Source organism: Bos indicus, chromosome 19, assembly GCF_029378745.1.
Source record: "Bos indicus isolate NIAB-ARS_2022 breed Sahiwal x Tharparkar chromosome 19, NIAB-ARS_B.indTharparkar_mat_pri_1.0, whole genome shotgun sequence".
NCBI classification, from domain to species: Eukaryota; Metazoa; Chordata; class Mammalia; order Artiodactyla; family Bovidae; genus Bos; species Bos indicus.
The window spans coordinates 50,528,393-50,550,210 of record NC_091778.1 but is presented as its reverse complement, the minus strand read 5'-3'; the positions used below and the strand labels follow the sequence as shown (position 1 = coordinate 50,550,210).

Sequence of the window (21,818 nt, the reverse complement as noted above, 5' to 3'; positions counted from 1 at the left end):
TGTCTCCTATGGAGGTACAGGTCAGCAGTGGACTGCCGCAGGGGCAGGGGCTCTGGGTGCAGCAGACCTGGGGATGGCATGAGCCCTCTTGGAGGAGGTCGTCATTAACCCCACCATAGAGCCACCAGACTTACACAGGACTAGGGAAACAGACTCTTAGAGGGTACAAACAGAGAACCTTGTGCACACCAGGACTCAGGAGAAGGGAGCAGTGACCCCACAAGAGACTGACCCAGACTTGCCCATGAGTGTCCAGAGTCTCCGGCAGAGGTCTGGGTCGGTGGTGGCCTGCAGCAGGGTTGGGGGCACTGAAGGTAGCAGTGCATGCATAGGACCTTTTGAAGGAGGTTGCCATTATCTTCATTACCTCCACCATAGTTTGGCCCCAGGTAAATAACAGGGAGGGAATCGGGCCCCACCCATCAACAGAAAATTGGATTAAAGATTTACTGAGCATGGCCATAGCACTTGTCATAGCAACACAAGAGAAGACTCTACACATGGACATCACCAGATGGTCAATACCAAAATCAGATTGATTATATTCTTTGTGTCCAAAGATGGAGAAGCTCTATACAGTCAGCAAAAACAAAACCGGGAGCTGACTGTGGCTCAGATCATGAACTCCTTATTGCCAAATTCAGACTTAAATTGAAGAAAGTAGAAAACCACTAGACCATTCAGGTGTGACCTAAATCAAATCCCTTATGACTATACAGTGGAAGTGAGAAATAGATTCAAGGGATTGGATCTGATAGACAGAGTGCCTGAAGAACTATGGACAGAGGTTTGTGACACTGTACAGGAGGCAGGGATCAAGACCATCCCCAAGAAAAAGAAATGCAAAAAGGCAAAATGGTTGTCTGAGGCCTTACAAATAGCTGTGAAGAGAAGTGAAAGGCAAAGGAGAAAAGGAAAGATATACCCATTTGAATGCAGAGTTCCAAAGAATAGCAAGGAGAGATAAGAAAGCCTTCCTCAGGGATCAATGCAAAGAAATAGAGGAAAACAGTAGAATGAGAAAGACTGGAGTTCTCTTCAAGAAAATTAGAGATACCAAGGGAACATTTCATGCAAAGATGGGCACAATAAAGGACAGACATGGTATGGACCTAAACAGAAGCAGAAGATATTAAGAAGAGGTGGCAAGAATACACAGAAGAACTATACAAAAAAGATCTTCACAGTGCAGATAATCACATTGGTGTGATCACTCACCTAGAGCCAGACATCCTGGAATGTGAAGTCAAGTGGGCCTTAGGAAGCATCACTATGAACAAAGCTAGTGGAGGTGATGGAATTCCAGTTGAGCTATTTCAAATCCTGAAAGATGATGCTGTTAAAGGGCTGCACTCAATATGCCAGCAAATTTGGAAAACTCAGCAGTGGCCACAGGACCTGAAAAGGTCAGTTTTCATCCCAATCCCAAAGAAAGGCAATGCCAAAGAATATTCAGACTACCACACAATCGCACTCATCTCACATGCTAGCAAAGTAATGCTCAAAATTATCCAAGTGAGGCTTCAACAGTACATGAACCGTGAACTTCCAGATGTTCAAGCTGGTTTCAGAAAAGGCAGAGGAACCAGAGATCAAATTGCTAACATCTGTTGGATCATCGAAAAAGCAAGAGAGTTCCAGAAAAACTACTTCTGCTTTATTGTCTACGCCAAAGCCTTTGACTGTGTGAATCACAACAAACTGTGGAAAATTCTGAAAGAGATGGGAATACCAGACCACCTTACCTTCCTCCTGAGAAATCTGTAGGCAGGTCAGGAAGCAACAGTTAGAACTGGACATGGAACAACAGACTGGTTCCAAATTGGGAAAGGAGTACATCAAGCCTGTATATTGTCACCCTGCTTATTTAACTTATATGCAGAGTACATCATGAGAAACATTGGGCCGGATGAAGCACAACTGGAATCAAGATTGCCGGGAGAAATATCAATAACCTCACACATGCAGATGACACCACCCTTATGGCAGAAAGCAAAGAAGAACTAAAGAGCCTCTTGATGAAGGTGAAAGAGGAGAGTGAAAAAGTTGGCTTAAAACTCAACATTCAGAAAACTAAGATCATGGCATCCAGTCTCATCACTTCATGGCAAATAGATGGGAAAGCAATGGAAACAATGACAGATTTTATTTTCGTGGGCTCCAAAATCACTGCTGATGGTGACTGCAGCCATGAAATTAAAAGATGCTTTCTCCTTGGAAGAAAAGTTATGACCAACCTAGACAGCATATTAAAAATCAGAGACATTACTTTGCCAACAAAGGTCCGTCTAGTCAAAGCTGTGGTTTTTCCAGTAGTCACGTATGGATGTGAGAGTTGGACTATAAGGAAAGCTGAGTGCCCAAGAATTGATGCTTCTGAACTGTGGTGTTGAGGAAGACTCTTGAGAGTCCCTTGGACTGCAAGGCAATCAAACCAGTCAATCCTAAAGGAAATCAATCCTGAATATTCATTGGAAGGACTGATGCTGAAGCTGAAACTCCAATACTTGGGCCACCTGATGCGAAGAACTGACTGATTGGAAAAGACCCTTATGCTGGGAAAGATTGAAGTCAGGAGGAGAAGGGGATGACAGAGGATGAGATGGTTGGATGGTATCACTGACAAGATGGATATGAGTTTTAGTAAACTCCAGGAGTTGATGATTGACAGGGAGGTCTGGTGTGCTGCAATCCATGGGGTCGCAAAGAGTCGGACACGACTGAGCGACTGAACTGAAACTTTGATAAGAGTAATTATAAAGATGTAAAGAGAAGTCTAAAGCATACCTAAGGCTGAGGAAGTGGACACTAGGAAGAACAAACTCAGAAAGGGCCCATCTCCATGGCTGGAGCTTGACCTCCTTGCAGAGATTGTGATCATAGCCCACTGGATGGCAGAGAAGTTTGCTGTGTTTCCTGGATCAGAGGTGGTCCACAGTTGCTGGGTGGCAGAAAAGTTCCCTCTGGGTACAAGTGAGATGAGACTAGTGGGCAAGAATGTAGAGTCAGAGCACCATTGGCAATGTGCGGCTGGAGCAGAGGGGTGCCTACATCAGAAGGGCCACAGTGAAGGCCAGGACTCCAAAGTCACCAAGCAGCTGTGCACTCTGGACATGCAACTGGGACAGAGCGGCACTTCATTCCCCTCTCCCCCCAACAGATTGTATAGCAGGAATAAGATTCACACCAGGAAGAGAAGCCCCCTTCTTCCTGCAGGGTTCCTCTAATACACGGGCTTAGTGTCATCCTCGCTGTCAAGAAGTGCTTACAGGGTCTGGTCTGTTAGAGCAGAGACTAAAGGGTGAATTTGGAGCAGAAGGGCAATAATGTAATAATGTGATAATGGGTGATCCAAAACTATGTGAATTAAATTAGGAAAAGCCACCTAATCTGTCAATAACTCCCTTAACCCCTGTTCATTTCCCCTTCTTTCAGTCCCATAAATTTTACCACCAATAAATGTCAAAGCTCTCTAACTTCTCTTGTAATTTACTCTCTAGCAGCTCATTTGCCTCTGGGGTGTTCCGTTCTGTTTGGTTTTCTTAATGAGGCACGTCTTCTCTCGCACACACTTAAGAGACTCAAGCAAAAAGAGAGAGAGTGAAACACACAAACACCCTGAGACCCGGTGTTTCATTTCGTGTTTTATTTCTCCACTCGAACTTATTTTCCCACCATTTCCCCATTTCATTTCAAAGCAATCTACCTATCCCTCCCAAACACTTTGCGAGTGTCTACATGCACTTGACTTCACTGGGCCGTGGTCAGAATCAGAGCTGATCCAGGAACCAGTCTTCCTCTGCCTTTAGGAAAATGCAGTGGCCTCCTCAGTTCAGACTGGAGAGTCAGTCTCCTTGACCAGATCTGAAGAGTCCAGTATCTGACCATTATAGAAGGAAACTGGTGGCAGAGCAAACAGCAGCCTGGGCAGATAATTACCAGCACAAATATTATTCAGAAAGCATTTGGAAAGGACTAGCAGTTTCAACTTGCAAAGAGCCCTCCAGATGCTATCCTGGGGGAGAACGTGTTATTAATAGGCTCCAAATTTGTGTCAAGACAATGTTCTTAGGCATCAACCACCCTCTTCTTCCAAAATATTTCGTTCTCTTCTGGAGAGTCAGGTTTAATTAGTGTTAGCAGATGATTCCCTTGTAGGAATCAGCTAAACAGTGAGATTGGGGTACGGTTAAGACTTTCTCCAAGGATGAAGTGATTTGCGAACTTTTTACTATCCTTCAGAAGTGATGAGAAGATATCCCTGTAAGGTCAGAAAAAAATGGCAGTGGGGAAAAGTAGAGGAACCAGAGTGTATATCTATACGTGGCTCTCTTACCTATTTCTTTGCAAGTGTTGGGCATTCTGGGCCAGCAGAACCAAGCCTAGATTGACAAGAAGGCATCTCAATACTTTTTCAAGCTCCACCTTCATACCCCTGTATGTACCAAAGAAATCGTGCTTTTAAATGATCAAGAATAATACACTGGGTAATGGAATTGTGGACAGTCTTTATTTTCTTCTTTTTGTTTATCTGTATTTTCTGCAATGAGTGTATGTTATTTCCAAAATTAAATATATGTAAACACTTTAATGGAAAAAAAAACCTTATTTTTCTTCTCTAAATCTCAGGCTGTATCGCTGCTTTTTGTCTCCTATCTACCCAGAACCTTTTTAGCCTCTTCCCTCTCCCTGTTTAGATTAACTGCCAAAAATCAGCAGACTTCCTTTTTGGAAGAGACTTTTGGAAGAGATTTATTTCTTCACTCTTGAACTTCTAAAAACAGCTTGTTTTATCTTCTTCCCCTCACCAAGCGGTGATTGATGCTACACCTGCCTCTGATGTGACAAAGTGTAAGCGATGAATAAAAGCTTCGCATGATTCTTGCACATTCTGAGGCAGCGGAAAGCTCTCACCAGGGGCACTGAGCCATGTGAAGATGCTCTGCGGGGAGTTATTCTGCCTCACGCACCATTGGGCCAACTTGCGGGCACCTTGAGGATCTCACCCACCGTCACTAACCTTTGATTTGTTGCTCTGCTCTTTCAGATTTTTGACAACGAAGCCAAAGATCTGGAGAGAGAAGTTTGCTTTATCGATATTGCCTGTGATGAAATTCCAGAACGTTACTACAAAGAATCTGAGGTGAGCAATAGACGGGGTGTCAGGTGGAAGAGAGTTATTCTTTCAACAAACTTTTACTAAGTCCACCCTGACCCAGGGCACATCCATCTGTCTTTCTGTTGATTAAATTTGCTGTTACCTCTTACTGAATTCTTTACTGCGAGTCTCAGAGTGGAGTTCCTACTTCTTGGAGCCCATCATTAACCCCAGCTGCCACTCAGTTTCAGTGAAGTCTTCAGTCTCCCCACCTCTGCCATCATTCTCGGCAGCAAAATAACTCGCAAGGCTGAACCACCCAACTGATAACTGGGCTATAAAACACAGTGGCCACCTCTGGCTTCCTGTTTGGCCAGGCCTGGGGCTAGCCTGTCTTCCCCTCTGCAGGGGCTGTGTTTTATATATATCTTTGGGGTCTAACACAAAGATAACGCTCAATGAGTCATCCCTGAGTGAATTTTGAAACTTGGGCAGCTTGTGTCTGCACAGAAGCTTTGTCTCAAAACTGAAAGGACCTGCATAAAGCCCTCTCTTTTTTTAATCTTGACTGAGAATAGATTTAAGAGAATATCTTTCTATATGATTCCCACCTACCAGAATCCACTGTTTGCCTCGGTGCAAACGTTTATCCTGTTAGTGTATGTCCCCACTTACGGCCTGTTAGCATTTTTATTAACGGCTGCTGATGGAGCTTGGGTGACCCCGTGTAAGTAACATCCCAGCCCTGCAACGACAGATGCTGGGCTGTTTTGTTGTTGAGCAACATGCAGCCAGTCACAGTATGTTTGGACTCGTGGCCCTCTTCTCGTCCTTGAGCGGGAACACATGGACCTTGAAACTCTTTCCTCGGCTTCATTAAGGCTGATTTAAGATGTAATAAATAAACCCGGTAAGAATGAATTCCACCGTGACAGATGCTGGGCTCTGAGTGTGGTTCAGACTTTTTTTGCCTCCACCTTTTGGGATTCATTTGGATGTCAGAGTCTAACCCAGTCTTAGCGAATGCTTAGCTGCTTAATTGCAGGCATGTGCTCTGCAGCTGCTGTCCCTTCAAATCTTGAGAGAGGCTGATGGGAATGACTCTTGGTGGGACTCAAAGGCTGAGCCTTTGAACGTCATCCATTTACATTATACGTTGCAGCCAGCCACACTCATGAAATTTCAGAAAAACAAAGAAAAGTGCTCTCTGCATAACTGTGGACCTGCTCAAGAAGAGAAATTTGGCCTCCCCTTGTCTTCCTTTTCTGTGGTTTCATCTCAAGGCCACCAGTACTCCCGGGGCTTCAGTGATGGGGAAAGCATCAGGCAGTGCGCTGGGTGAAGCCACTGCCTTGTCGCCTCTGTGGCTTCCTGAGCCTGGGGGGCTGTTGTCTTACCTGAACATCCTGGTCCCTTTGGTAGCTCAAGCCTTCTAGAAAGGCAGTGTTGCCAGAACACTCTGAACTGATTTCAGCTCTTCCTCTTAGATGGCTTCAGTGTGGTCCTGCCTGGCATCGGGGATCCCCTGATTCAGTGGAAAGTCTTAGCACAGATACAGAATACTAATGACAAAATCAGCAAGACTCATTTCTAGTCAGCCAGTGCCTGACTCATCTCCCTGTGCTTTGTGCTCCCAAGAACCACCACTGGAAAGCTTTTCCTCATTGACACAGATATTCGAGGAACATTTTTTTCAGGCTTCATTGTCATTCATTTTCCCAGGCCATAAAGTATTCTTTTCAAGATACAGTTTGACCAAGGAAATGAGAGAGGAATAGTCATTCATCCAGTGAATATGTACTGAGTACTCACTGCGTGTCACAGACAATATTTAGATGGGGACGTGGCAATGAATGAACAAAAGAGACACAGAGGGTCTCTTCCCTTACAGCACTTCCAGTCTAGCATGGGAGCCAGACAATAAAGAACTAATTCCATAATAAACATGTGGAGTTAAGGAAGTTTGCAGGGAGAGACCATGATAAGGAAACTGAACATAAGATGATGGGATCAGGAAAGATGCTCGGAAGACGTGACCTGCAGGAAGAAAAGAGCTGGGGTCAGTGCTCCAGGTGGAGGTGACAGCGTGCATGGGAGTCCCACTGTGACATCTGTGAGGGAGCGAAAGAGAGCAGTGTGGCAGCAGCAGCAGAAGGAAGAAGGGAAGGACGGGAGGTTGGGAAAGAGGATGAGGCCACGTTAAGATGCTTAGATTTTATTCGCCTGCAGTAGAATGCCTCTGAAGAAATTAAAGCTGGGGCATCATATGCTCTGATTTATGCTTTTTCAAGTTTGCTCTGGGCGGAGAATGGACTGTCCAGGAGCAGAGTGGAAGTCAGGAAACCACTGAGGTCATCGGAATTATCTACTTTGTTGGTTATTTAGGTTATATGGTAACTTGAGCTGGACGGCTGGGAACAGAGGGTTCTGAGGAATCTATTGAAGATAGAATTGACAGGGATTGGTCATAAACTGGGTATGAAGATAAGAGAAAAGGAAGAGGCAGGATGACCTTAAGGTTTACTGCGTGGACAACAGATGGATGGGGGTGAGAGAAGAAAAGGAATGGGTTTTGGAGAAAGACGAATGGATATTGTGATGCCAGTGAGACATCTAGAACAAACAGAAATGAGCTTAGATAAGAGATCTGGGCTGGAGACAAATTGGGGAGTATTTTGGAAATAGAAGAATTTAGAGTTCTGAGGATGAATGAGAGTGAACAAGCATAAAGTAAAATGGGAAGGGAGTTCAGGTCCTGGTATCAACATTAGGACAGTAGTGTTTGGAGATCAGGGAGAGGATGGAGAGGCCCCAGGAATCTGGAAAGAACTGGGCAGAGAATTAGACGGAAAACAAGAAGAGAGCACCAAGGAATGCAAGTTTCAAGAGAAGAGAGTGAATGGTTATGCTTAGTGCTGCTGAGAAATCAAATAAGATAAGAATGGAAAACTGTCTCCAAGAGCAGTGGCTCTAAACTGAAAGCATCCTTACCCCACAAGGATGCTTACAATGTCTGGAGACATTTTTGGTTGTCACAACTTGGGAGTGCTACCAACCACTAACCACATTCTAGAATGAACAGGACAGCCCCCACAACAAGAGTGGTTTAGTCACTAACTTGTGTCCAACTCTTTTCTGACCCCATGGTCTGTAGCCCGCCAGGCTCCTCTGTCCATGGAATTTTCCAGGCAAGAATACTGGAATAGGTTGCCATTTCCTTCTCCAGGGGATCCTCCCAACCCAAGGATCGAACCCGAGTCTCCTGCCCTGCAGGCAACCAGATTCTTTACCTCTGAGCCACCAGAGAATCCCAACCCTCAGTAAGCCAAGGCTGGAAAATCCTGCCCTGAGAGTAAAGGTCATTGGAGATGAATTGGATTTCATTCATTGGAGGTCTGGATTTTGCTCATTCATTCATTCATTGGTGATCTGGATTTTGCTCTCACACCCAGAGCCACCCCTGCCTGTCCTGGAATCTTAGGGTTACTTAATGGATGTGGGAGAAAAGGGGCCCCAGAAGGCTCGACCCTGCAGATTCTATCAAGCACTGGTTCCCAAACAGTCACCAACCTATATTACACATAGAATTTCTTCTCACTCTCTCTGGCAGTTAGACCACAAAATAAAGAGCATAATTGGGAACTGCAATAAAACTATGGGAAAAGTGTGTTCCGTGGGATTCCCTTGCAACCCAAAGCCACCATCATTCGACTTCTAGAATCCAGATTGCTGTATAAACCAACCAGAAGGGGGAGAGTGAGTTTCCAAGGCTGTTGGGTTGTGTATCATTAGCCAGGGACTGAGAATGAGGGATCGAGATACCAAGGGAACATTTCATGAAAAAATGGACACAATAAAACACAGAAATGGCATGGACCTAATAGAAGCAGAAGATATTAAGAAGAGGTGGCAAGAATACACAGAAGAACTATACAAAAATGATCTTCATGACCCAGATAACTACAGTGGTGTGATCACTCACCTAGAGCCAGACATCCTGGAATGCAAAGTCAAGTTGGCCTTAGGAAGCATCACTACAAATAAAACTAGTGGAGGTGATGGAATTCCAGTTGAGCTATTTAAAATCCTAAAAGATGATGCTGTTAAAGTGATGCACTCAATATGCCAACAAATTTGGAAAACTCAGCAGTGGCCACAGGACTGGAAAAGGTCAGTTTTTATTCCAGTCCCAAAGAAAGGCAATGCCAAAGAATGCTCAAACTACCGCACAATTGCACTCATCTCACATGCTAGCAAAGTAATGCTCAAAATTCTCCAAGCGAGGCTTCAATAGTACATGAACCAAGAATTTCCAGATGTTCAAACTGGATTTAGAAAAGGCAGAGGAACCAGAGATTAAATTGCCAACATCCATTGGATCATCGAAAAAGTAAGAGAGTTCCAGAAAAAGATACATTTCTTCTTTATTGACTATACCAAAGCCTTTGACTGTGTGGATCACAACAAACTGTGGAAAATTCTTCAAGAGATGGGAATACCAGACCACATTACCTGCCTCCTGAGAAATCTGTATGCAGGTCAGGAAGCAACAGTTAGAACTGGACATGGAACAACAGACTGGTTCCAAATTGGGAAAGGAGCACGTCAAGGCTGTATATTATCACCATACTTATTTAACTTCTATGCAGAATGCATCATGTGAAATGCCGGGCTGGAAGAAGCACAGGCTGGAATCAAAATTGCCAGGAGAAATATCGATAACCTCAGATATGCAGATGACACCACCCTTATGGCAGAAAGCGAAGAAGAACTAAAGAGCTTCTTGATGAAAGTGAAAGTTGGCTTAAAACTCAACATTCAGAAAACTAAGATCATGGCATCCAGTCCCGTCACTTCTGGCGAATAGATGGGGAAACAATGGAAACAGTGACAGACTTTATTTTCTTGGGCTTCAAAATCACTGCAGGTGGTGACTACAGCCATGACATTAAAAGACGCTTTCTCCTTGGAAGAAAAGCTGTGACCATCCTAGACAGCATATTTAAAAGCGGAGACATTACTTTGCTGACAAAGGTCCATCTAGTCAAAGCTATGGTTTTCCCAGTAGTCATGTGTGGATGTGAGAGTGGGACTATAAGGAAAGCTGAGCACCAAAGAATCAATGCTTTTGGACTGTGATGTTGGAGAAGACTCTTGAGAGTCCCTTGGACTGCAAGGAGATCATACCAGTCAATCCTAAAGGAAATCAGCCCTGAATATTCATTGGAAAGACTGATGCTGAAGCTGAAACTCCAATACTTTGGCCACCTGATGCAAAGAACTGACTGATTGGAAAAGACCCTGATGCTGGGAAAGATGGAAGTCAGGAGGAGAAGGGGACGACAGGGATGAGGTGGTTGGATGGCATTACTGACTCAAAGGACGTGAGTTTGAACAAGCTCCGAGAGTTGGTGATGGACAGGGAACCCTGGCATGCTGCAGTCCATGGGGTCGCAAAGAGTCGGACACGACTAAGTGACTGAACTGAACTGAGAATGAGGGAAACAACTGGTTTAGAAGTCAAACCATATCCAAACAAATTTCTCCTCTGTACACTGTAAATAATTAACATCCTTCTCCCCACCACAAGAGTTTCCTTCTAAAATGAAATCAAACCTTGTCATTTTCTGCTTAAAAGCTCCATCCCTTAGTATGGACCTCTGCCTTCTCCCCTTTCTGACCCTCACCACCTCTGTGCCTCTCAATTGGAAATCTTCTAGTCATTAGTGTTTAGAGTTCCATCAAACGTGACTTCTACTCTGTGGGCTTCCTGGGCACCCCACTCGCTACCCATTGGAGCAAGAGCTTTGGTCTGTGGTTTCTGGATAATGCTAGCTCCACAAAAACAAGGGCTGTCTTCCTTATCACTGTACCCCAGCAGATAGGATAGCACCAGCGCATAGCAGCTGCTCACAGAACAGTTGTTGAATGAATGAGTGAAAACCATGGGCTTTATTTTTTTTTCTTCTAGCAGTGACAATCTCAGAATGAGTGCTATCAAAGAAAATGCATTTGTAACCATTAAGCTAACAGTTGTGCATCAGTTCCATATATATATATATTTTAATCTGAAGTCTACAGCTTTATGAGCTTTTTCTTCCAATCCATCTTTATAAGTTGACTATGTCAGCATCATAAATAGGAAACACATTTTCTGCAGAAAAGGCTGAAATGCTGGTGGACTCAATCTGTTCTGAGATTTTTGAGGTTTATCCATTCAGACCAGGGTTATATGGGTCACCACTCAGCTCCCGTGTGTCCCTCTCTCTCTCTCACATACACAGTGCCACCCAGGACTAAGCAGGGGATTGAAGCATTTTCTCTTCTTTTTCCATTTGTCCCTGGAAACCTCCAAACCACATGAGAGGCAAGAATGCCTCTCTCATTAAGGTGACCGGAGCTGGAAATTTTCCACAGGGTGCCTTCTGTCTGGTGGCATAAGAGCCCCCACTGACCAGAGTTTTAGCAGAACTTGAGACTCAGAATCCGCTGAGAGCCCAGCCCAGCTCTGTCTTTATTATCATTGTGCCACTGTCTCCCAGCCACATCAGGGACCTGAACTGCAGCTCCCAAGAGCCTCTCAATCTCAAGTTTTTTGCTCTCCTACATGTAGCAGGACTTTGCAGGGCAGCGCTGCATTGTTAAAAAATCAGTGTGACTTCTCAGGCACAGAGGGCACCTCTATGAGTCTCCACGCAGCCCCGCCAAGGCCCTGAGCCCATTAGAATCATAAAACTCTTTGGATCAAGTCACTTCCGCACACCCAAGCAGCAAAGACGAAGTGAAGCCAACATCTGAGTAGGTTGTACTTGTTATGTGGTTGACACGTGGGTTCTTTCCTCTGCCAAGATGTCCATCCCTTTGATGCTCTGCCAAGATTTCAAGGTGAAGATCCCAGCCCAGGAAGGAGGAACTGGAGACGATAAGTCATAGCACGCGCTCGGAGGACACGGACAGCGAGCCCACACCTGCTAAGCTGAGCTGCCGTTTGGGATGAGGGAGCAAATCTCGACAACCAGCCTCCAGCACTGGTTGAGCCTAGACAATCTCCAAAAGTCAGGCTTACGGAGCTCTGACTCAGAGGCTTTTGTGTTGGCTCAAATCCAACCCTCTTCCTCCTCGATTCACGGCAATTGTTTTTACTTTGATTTGATTTGATTTTTGATTTTTTTGGCCTTGTCCCATGGCATGCAGGAATCTTAGTTTCCCCCAACCGGAGGTCAAATCCAAGCCCCCTGCATTGGGAGTGCAGAGTCCTAACCACTGGACCATCAGGGAAGTCCCTCGTTTGCATTTATTAAGTGCTTACTGTGTGCCAGGCTCTGTGCTAGGCACTGAGGCTACAAAGGCCATAATCTCACCAGTCTCCACCACCGTTTGAATTTGATCTTCCTTTTTTTTAATAGAAAAAGGAAATTTCTCATTCCTTTTGGAAGATGTAAAAGAAGTCTCCATTTACCAGTGATAAAGAGCACCATAATTCTAATGGAGAAATTAAAGGAACTCACAGTGTTTTAAACTTGGGTATCAGTGAAGGAGAATGTGAGACTGTCTGAGAAGCAAGCAGCCCTGGTATAATTGGAGGTAGGAGGCTACAGGGAGTCTTAGGCAGGATTTGATTTAGAGCTTTCCCTTTGAGTTGGTTAACTGGGGGGCTCTTTGGAACTCAGCCTCCAGGCCCCTAGGTTAGAGTTTTTCTGAACTAAGAAATCCTTGGCAGCCAGCTCATTGGTCTCACCGGTGTAAATTATTTATCTGCTGGGTTGTCTCTTAAGGGAGAGAGAAGGGAACAGAGATGTGTCTAACTTTTCCAATAACTGTCAAGGGTGAGAGATTAAATGCTTTTTGCTGGGTACAACGGGCCCCCAGAAGGGAACAAAGAGTTGAAATGAGCAAATACTGTCATACATAGCTGTACCCTACAGTGCAAAGTGCTTCTTTCGAATAACTCTGCTCCCTCAAATTAAAAATACTTTCATGTCAGTCTGCATCTTGGCGGTTGAGGGTGGTCAGAGTTTTCAGTTATCTCCAAATGGGCAGATTTAACACAGCTGCCTCCCGCTGGGGTGCATGGTGCAGTTCAGTTTGTTGTTGTATTGTTATTATCATTTTTTCTCTTTTCCCTCCGTTCATCTGTTTCTTTCTGAGAATATAACACAGCTGTTTGGTGATGGGCTCCAATTTACCAGTGCTGGGTGCCTCTGGGAGAATAAGAGCTGGCTGCCCTCGCTGGTGTGGGGCAAAGCCCCTGCCACCAAAGTGCTCCCTGATGCCAGCCACCAACGCTGGGGCAGGAAGTCTGCAAGGAAAGGGTCAGGGTAAGGGTCACCCAGAGCTGCTGCATCACAGGGTCTCCATAAGGCCAGTTCCATTAGAGATGGAAGCTTGTGGAGGCCTCTGAAAGTGGCCAGAGCAGTAGATGAGAAGGAAAGCCCTGGGAAAAGAACATTCTTCAGTGGAGCTTCTTTTAACCTGCTTCCTCCGAAGCCTGGGTGACAGCACAAATGCCTCCAGTGGTCCCAGGAGGAGAACAACGTGTTGACCATGTTGTCATTACAAAGGCCCTCCTGATCGTGCAGGACAGTGTGAGTCGTCTCCTGGGCAACTGCCTTTCCTTCCCCCTGCCCTCCCTTTTGCAAGTTGGATGATGTCCTGCTCATTAATCCAGGTGGATGGCACTGGAAAAGCAATGGGTAGCCCACCCAGTGGGAGGCTTCGATGATATTTGAGTGGCTCCCTTTGTGTGTGGGAGTGGTGATCCCATCACCTTAGCCAGGAAGACTTGGTCCCAGCAAGGCTGCAGAGAAGTCTGCCATTCCCATGATCTTCGAGAACATATCCTCTGTGAAGACGCAATGTGAGACCTTGGGTGTTGACACAATCAGTGAAAAGTAGGACACCCTCACCTTTAAGAAGCCCGTGATCTGGTTGGGAGGATAAAGGCTGAAGAGGCTAAATGACAGCCTAGCCTCAGGCAGCAGGAGAAAGGCCTTCTCACCATGTGGGATTCACGCCCTGAAAATTCCTCTGCTCTGCCATCTCTGTGTGAATCAAGAAGGGGGCAGCCCCATAAACAGAAGTGGTCAAGAGGGACTTTATAGGAGTAATGAAATCTGAACTGGGCCTTTAAACAATGTCTACTTTTATCGTTTATCTGTTCACAAAATAATTCATGATCCTTGTTTAAAAAAAAAAAAGTCCAGGATTTCCTTAACAGTCCAGTTAAGACTCCATGCTTCCAGTGCAGGGGGTACAGGTTTGATCCCTGGTCGGGGAACTAAAATCCCACAAGTTGCAGGGTGCAGCCAAAAAAAAAAGCCGAACATGACATAAATGTGTAACATCAGAAAAGCAAATGTCCTGTGTCCTAATCACAGAGTTAGGTGTTGTTGAAGTTGGTATTTGTGGTGTTCATACTTAAACATAACACTATTTTATAAAATTGAGCTCATAGGATGCAACTTTGCAACATTCATTTTCTCAGTAATGATATAAGCTTTCTGTCTTTCTGGGGCAGCACACATCTCTCTGGCAGGCTTTGTAACAACTGTATAATGTGCCAGTATACAATTATGCCATACTCTGTTTGATTGCCATTCAGAGTGTTTCCATCCTTTCGCTGTTAACAGTACTGCAGCAACATCCTCATGCTATATTTTTTTTGGTATTAATATTTCTGTAGGATACTTTCTAAAAGTGAAATTGTTGTATCCGTGGGTATGCACTTAGGGAGGCCTCCCAGGTGATCACAGCCACTGGGCTTCATCATTCACCATTTTGAATCTCTTCTTCCATTCAAATGAGTGGATGGATGGAGAGATGAGATGAGATGCAGTGAGATGATGTGAAAGGCAAGGCATTAACATACCCAGTCCCGGCACATAGTTAACATTTAACGAATGTGTTCCCTTCTCCCTGTTTTGACGCTGGCGTTGAGATCTGCAGGTGTGTTGCTGGTGTGGTTGCTCAGCAGAAACCAAGTGTCTTTGGAAAGTGGCTGCCATGAGCGGGGCTGTGGACATCAGTTTGCATGTTGCTTTTTACCTGTTGGCATGAATGGAGAACAGAAGCAGAGAGTTGATGTCAGTCACTCCAGTTCACAAGATGACAGAGTTTGCTGCATGTATAGCAAGATCCTTCAGGAAATAGAGCCATTTGTACAGCCATTTGTACAGCTGTTTTTAAAATGTGTTATTATTACTTCTGTTATTGTTTAACCTGAATTCAGACTGGCATGTGCCTCTGATAGTTCACCCCCTAAGAAGCTTTAGAGGTTACATTTACTGTTTGTTGTGCCAAATTAGGACACTCTGTGGCCCTGGGGTCCAGGATGCTTCCCAAGGCAGTTTGAGCATTTTATCAACTGATTGCCATAAGCCTTTTACCAGGTGTGTTTTACTTAATTTTTTAAAATTAATTAATTATGGCTGCACTGGGTCTTAGTTGCTGCACGTGAGCTTTCTCCAGTTGCAGCGAGCAGGGGCTACTCTCCCTAGGTGCAGTGCATGGGCTTCTCATTGTGGTGGCTTCTCTTGTTGCGGAGCATGGACTCTAGGGTGTGAAGTCTTCAGTAGTTGCGGCATGTGGAATCTTCCTGGACCAGAGATCAAACCCATGCCCCCTGCGTTGGCAGGTGGACTCTTAACCACTGAACCACCAGGGAAGTCCCCGAGTGTATTTTAGGAGAATAAGAGTTAAGACTTTAAAAGAAGGAAGCAGAGTCCAAAGGGCCCAAGGCTTTCAACCAAAAGTGAACAGATGCAACCAGGCTCTTCCTCAGTCCCATCTCACGGAGAACCTGCCTGAGTACTTTCAAGAAGAGTGAAGTCGCTCAGTCGTGTCCGACTCTTTGCGACCCCATGGGCTGTAGGAGCCTACTATGCCCCTCCGTCCATGGGATTTTCCAGGCAAGAGTACTGGAGTGGGTTGCCATTTCCTTCTCCAGAGGATTTTCCAGACCCAGGGATTGAACCCAAGTCTCCGGCATTGTAGGGAGACGCTTTATTGTCTGAGCCACCAGGGAAGTCTTTCAAGAAAGCAGACATTAAATCCACACCTTGCTCAGAACTTGGGTCACCTACATCAGCCCCTGCTATTTTTTTGTCTTATTAAAACACCAGAATTTCTTGACCCTTAGAGCAGAGTTCCCAAATCAGATTAGAATCCCCTTAGGAGCTTCCAAAAAATGTAGATACCCAGAACCCTCTCTGGACCTACCTAACCAGATGCAGTAAGATGGGAAACAAGGATAATGCACCAGGTTTAGGGGGGAAGAAACCCTCTGAGCAGAGCATCCCAGCCTTTTTCATGGCATGATGCACATAGAAAATGATCAGTTTTGACTGGCATGTCGGGAGCTCCTCATCACAGAGGACCACCCGCAGGGTCAGGAAGCCCAGTCTTCTCACCCAGGGACCAAGGGAACCAGTACCTTGTCACATCTATTATCCATTCAAGGTAAGGAAATTCTGCCTAGAAGAGACGCATTTACCATGCTCACATTTTAACAGCATTTTATCGTTACTTAATTTTGTAGAGGCAAAAGGAAACAGCAACGTAAGCCTGGAAGACTGCCCATTCCCCTACCGAGGGAGGGGTCAGTACCTTTGAATTTCATTCCATCTGTTGAGAATCTGATCCCATCTGTCATCTGTAGAGTCATACTCAATGCCTTCCTTGCCAGCCAATAGTGTTTTTATAATATGCATTTGTGCAGTTTTCTCCTAAGTTGCTTCTGAGTTGGGGGCCGTCTTCGGATCATCCAAATTTATTTTCTTTAATTAAAAACAACAGTCAGTGTCCATCAGATCCTCTGGCTAGGTCTAGCCCAAGCCATTTCCCAACTAGCTCTAAGAATCTAGAGCTGTGACTGGGATGATGGAAGTGGTATTTTTTTCCCTTGAGAAATAAGACCTGACCCAGTGATTGCCTCCTCCACTTCTAATTTTTTTGCAGACTCCAAGTACAACTGTTCAGCTTCTGCTCCAAAAATATCCAGGAAAGAATAGGTGCTATTAAGTTGCTTGTCTTCATCTTTTACTGTTAAGGGACCCAAAGAAAGACATACAATTACCAGCTCATTAACTTGGGCCTTAGAAGTTTTAATGGATTTCTCACCGAATTGCTAAACCCGACTTCAGAGGGACAGGAACTAACTTTCGAGAAAAAGAAAAGTCCTTGCTAAGTTGTTTTATTCAATTATATCTTTTAATGCTAACTACAAAATAGAATAGATATTGTTTCCATTTTACAGATAGGGAAACTGAGGCTCAGAAAGTCTCAGTAGTTTGCCAATGTTTCAGGAAGCCTTGATTCAAATGTCAAAGATTGTGCTCCTCCTGCCCCACCAAGCTGGCTCCTTCAGGCAAAGTTGAAGGTACAGACACTGTTGTCTGTCTTTAAAAAACACTCTAGATATTTGTTTCCTTCTGAAATGTAATTCACTAACCCCAAATCTCAACGACCCAGTGAGTAGGGAATCGCTGGGAAAGACAAAGTAAGAGGAAGGGCCTTTCCAGTCCCTTGGTTATCCTCTTTAATTTTTTTTTAATATTTATTTATTTATTTTGGCTATGCAGGGTCTTGGTTGCATCACTCGGGATCTTTAGTTGTGGCATATGGGATCAATTTCCCTGACGAGGGGTCAAATCTGGGCCCCCTGCACTGGGATCATGGAGTCTTAGCCACTGGACCACCAGAGAAGTCCCCCTCCTTAGCTTTAATGATTTCATGAAAGTTGACTCCCCATCTTATAGGTAAATAATAGTGATTAAAGCAGACCTTGTCTGGGGAAAAAAAAAAAACCTGGCCATCCCACAATTGAATAATACAGGAGCCCATTAAAGACAAAATAAAAGTCATAGCCCCTCAAGAAAACACCCACCAACTTCCAGTTTGGGCAGCATTCCTCTTCTTATTTTTATCATCCCCACAGCAGTCCTGTAGTTAAATAATTTGCCCAGGTTCACCCAGGTAGTAGTTGCTGAATCAGAAATTCCCCCATGGGTGTCTCATTCCACAGCTCTTCTGGTCCCCCATTCAGTTCTGCTCCACAGAACCTAGGGCCCCATAAGGGGCTTCTTGAGCCCAGGAAACAATGCCGTGAAAGTGAAAGTGGTGGGCACGCAGTCGTGCCCAACTCTGCGACCTCCTGGACTGTAGCCCGCCAGGCTCCTCTGTCCACGGGATTCTCCAGGCAAGAATACTGGAGTGGGCTGCCATTCCCTTCTCCTGGGGATCTTCCCGACCCAGGGATTAAATCTGGGTCTGCTGCATTCCAGGCAGATTCTTTACCATCTGAGCCGCCAGGGAATTCAAATAATGAAGGTTGAAATAGTACAAGGAATCCACTCTTCATTTTTACCTGATATATTGGGATTTTACTTGATATATTGGGATTCCAAATAGTGTTTTGTATAAGCTGCAGCTTGTAGCTTTTTGTTTAGTTAGCTAATTAGTTTCGGTTGCCTCCGGTCCTGGTTGCAGCATATGGGCCTCTCACTAGCTGTCGTGTGTGGGCTCCAGACCCCATGGGCTCTGTCGTTGCAGTGTATGAGCTTAGTTGCCCCACAACATGTGGGATATTAGTTCCCCAACCAGGGATCGAACCCGCATCCCCTGCATTGGAAGGCATATTCTTAACCCTTGGACCACTAGGGCAGTCCCCTAAATAATATGATATTTTGAAAAACAAAATGAGTTCCAAAGCTAAAATAAGTTTGAAATCTGTTCCAGCTTTAAAAATGGGAATCTTTTATTGCCTCCAAATACAGAGCTTATTCACTATCTCTACCCCAGTTTCTGTTCAACAAGTTGGAGGTCCAGGTTTCCCAAAATAATACCGTGTATGAGGAACAAGCTTAGATTCAGGGACAGTTAATCCAGTGCTGATCACTGTTGCCATGTTGCAACTCATCAAGAATATTTGTTAGTCTATCATCAGCTTTTGATTTCAGGAACTTATGCTCTCTATGGGCCAAATTGTGTATCCTCAGTATGGATAGATGATACGGTTAGTTATGTTCATACCATGTGTCCAAAGAGCACAGCTAAGATGAAAGTGAGCGCGGACAGTCCACAACATGCAGTCCCAGCTCAAAGTCTGCAAACAGAGCCAGGTCCTAACGGCACTCCTTTCTGGGAAGAGTTTGGCTTCCAGGCTATTAGGAGAGCTGGTGCCTGGCCTCTCACTGTCACATGTAGTGAGGCAGGGGATCCTCACCCGGTGGGCCCTTGAATAACTTTACTGGTTTTGCTTAGAGGTGATCTTATACATAAAAAGTCATCTCTGCCTGAAGGAGCAGATTCGCTTTGTGTAACAGGATAATAGGGAGCCATCTCTTGTTGCTCTGGAATTGGGAACCAGGCCCAAAGCTGGGGCCAAGGAGAAATTGTAATTCCACATTCCCCAGCAGCTGCTTGTCACTGAGGTCAGGTACCCAGGACTGGCCCAGGTGGCTCAGCTGGCCTTCTTGCCATGGCGCCTGTCTTGCATCTCTCCCCCATTCCCAGTCCGTATTTGGAGATGGGGGAGGGGAATTCTCAGAGTCATTTGGGGCATCCTTGCCTAACCCCAAAGCCATGTGAAGGGAGTATTCCAAGAGAATTAATTACAGAAATTGGAGTGAAAGTGAAAGTCACTCAGTCATGTTCGACTCTTTGCAACCCCATGGAGTATCTGGTGGGGAAAAAAAAAAAGGGGGTGCTATTTGCCAAGCTGGGGACCTGCAGATCCACATGCAACTCTGCCATCTCATGAGTCTGGGGCAAGGCTGCAAAGTGGCCCTAGAAGATTGTAGGGGAATGTAGAGACTGATTGATGCCTGCTTCCCATCAGGAGATTTCTGAAGGAGGAGGCTTGTGGAAGGAGCCTGTGGCAAGGACGCTGAGACAGAGCTGTGGAGAGTGAGTCTAGAAATAGGAAGGGGGCATTCTTTTGGACATTATACAAAATGAAGATAATAACATACTACTTTAGAGGTTTTGTAGTGAGGGAATTTCTCTTTGCTCTGAGACCCACAAATTCTCCAATTCTCTGATACCAACCAGGTGTCAATAATTCAGTTCAGTTCTGACACTTCCTGGCTTTAGCATCATGTAGCACAAGTTCAAGGACTCAGTCCTACAAGACCACTTGCACTTCAGATGCCAGTCACAAGCCCAAGGCCACCACATTATGGTTATTTTTCCCTTCCTCCCACAGCATCATCCTCACATTCGAGAATTTGCTGGGAAGGCTTACAGAACTCAGGAGAACAGTTGATTTACATTTACTCATTTTTTCAGAAAGACTACAGTTCAGGAGCAGCCACGTGGATAAAATGCATAGGGCAAGCAAGTATAAGGGAGGGAGGTACAAGCTTGCATGCCCTCTCCAGGCATGCCCCCCACCACCCGCGGCCCCAGCAGAGATGTGTTCACCAACCCGGAAGCTCTCCAGATCTCATTGTCAAGCATTTGTATATTTCAGTCGCCAGCCTCTCTCTTCTCCCCACCCCACATGACAGCCGACTAAACAATCTTTCTGAGACCCAGCCCTATCCTGAGGCCATCTAGGGACCGCACCCTGAGTCACCTCACATGTATTTCTTCTATCACAAAGATTAAATAAGAGAGTGTACCCAAAGTGCTGGATCCAGACTCTGGTTCCCAGCAAGTATTTGATGAGCATTAACTAGTTTCGTGACTTTTCCCTCCTTCCATCCTCCACTTTCTCCTGACCACCTCTCTCAGGAGTCTCTTTTGCCTTCGTCTTTTCCATAGCCCCTAAAAGGCATCACCCTCAAGGCTAGAGGCCTTTGACTACTCAATGGTTTTGTGGTTTGCTCAAATTTTCCATTCTCACTCTTCCTCTTCTTCAAGTAGAGAGTCTTGAGTTTTTCTGGCCCTGAATTAGAACCGAGAAGGGCTCACAACACCCACCAAAACACTCCCCCCACCACCACAGCCACCTTTTTCTCTGCCTTTCTGCATGTCAGACACACCTTCTGAGTCAAGTTCCTTTAAGAGAGTCGCTCTGCAGAGGACTAGCACAGATCACTGTGTGTGTGCTGTGCGCGCTAGTGCCAAGAGCAAATGCTTTAAAAATAGCACTTTAGGTATTAACTGCTAACAAAGCAAGAAGTGGCTGCTTCTGGCCACAATTTGCATTTAGGGTTTTATTTTTTTAAACTGATGCATAGCAGGTGACCTTTCAGTAAAGTTTTTGGTCAATTCTCAAGTGCACTGAAAGTTCCTTAGTTCTGTTGGGTTTTTTTTTTTCTTTTAAATACCTTTATGAGATCCAGCGCATGTACCATACAACTCACCCATTTAAAGTATAGAATTCAGTGGATTTTAGCGTATTCACAGATGTGGGTAACCATCATCACAATCAAATTGTAAACATGTTCACCAGCCCAATAAAGAAACGCTGTATGCTTTAGCTGTCACACCCCCTACTCTTTTAGCCTCAATCCCAACCCAGCCCTAGGCAGTCACTAATTTTCCTGTCTCTGGATTTCCCTGTTCTGGACACTTCATATGAATAGAAGCCTTTAATATGTGGTCTTTGGGGACTAACTTCTTTGAAAGCTCTTTAATTTTTCTGTGCATCCCTTTTAGGATTCAAATTCAAGAAATGTTGGTCCAGGGAATCCCCTGGCAGTCCAGTGGTTAGAACTCCACGCTTTCACTACCAAGAGCCCGGGGTTCAGTCCCTGGTGGGGTAACTAAGATCCTG

At 45.0% G+C, this 21,818-nt stretch overlaps 1 protein-coding gene across 1 annotated transcript in view; it reads left to right on the top strand.

The window, feature by feature from the left end:
• Window positions 1-21,818, top strand: part of PITPNC1 (phosphatidylinositol transfer protein cytoplasmic 1) — a 218,060-nt gene that overhangs the window by 172,730 nt on the left and 23,512 nt on the right. Inside the window, exon 6 of the mRNA XM_070773829.1 lies at window positions 5,048-5,143. Coding sequence (XP_070629930.1) covers window positions 5,048-5,143 — 96 coding nt within the window. The remainder of the gene's footprint in view (window positions 1-5,047; window positions 5,144-21,818) is intronic.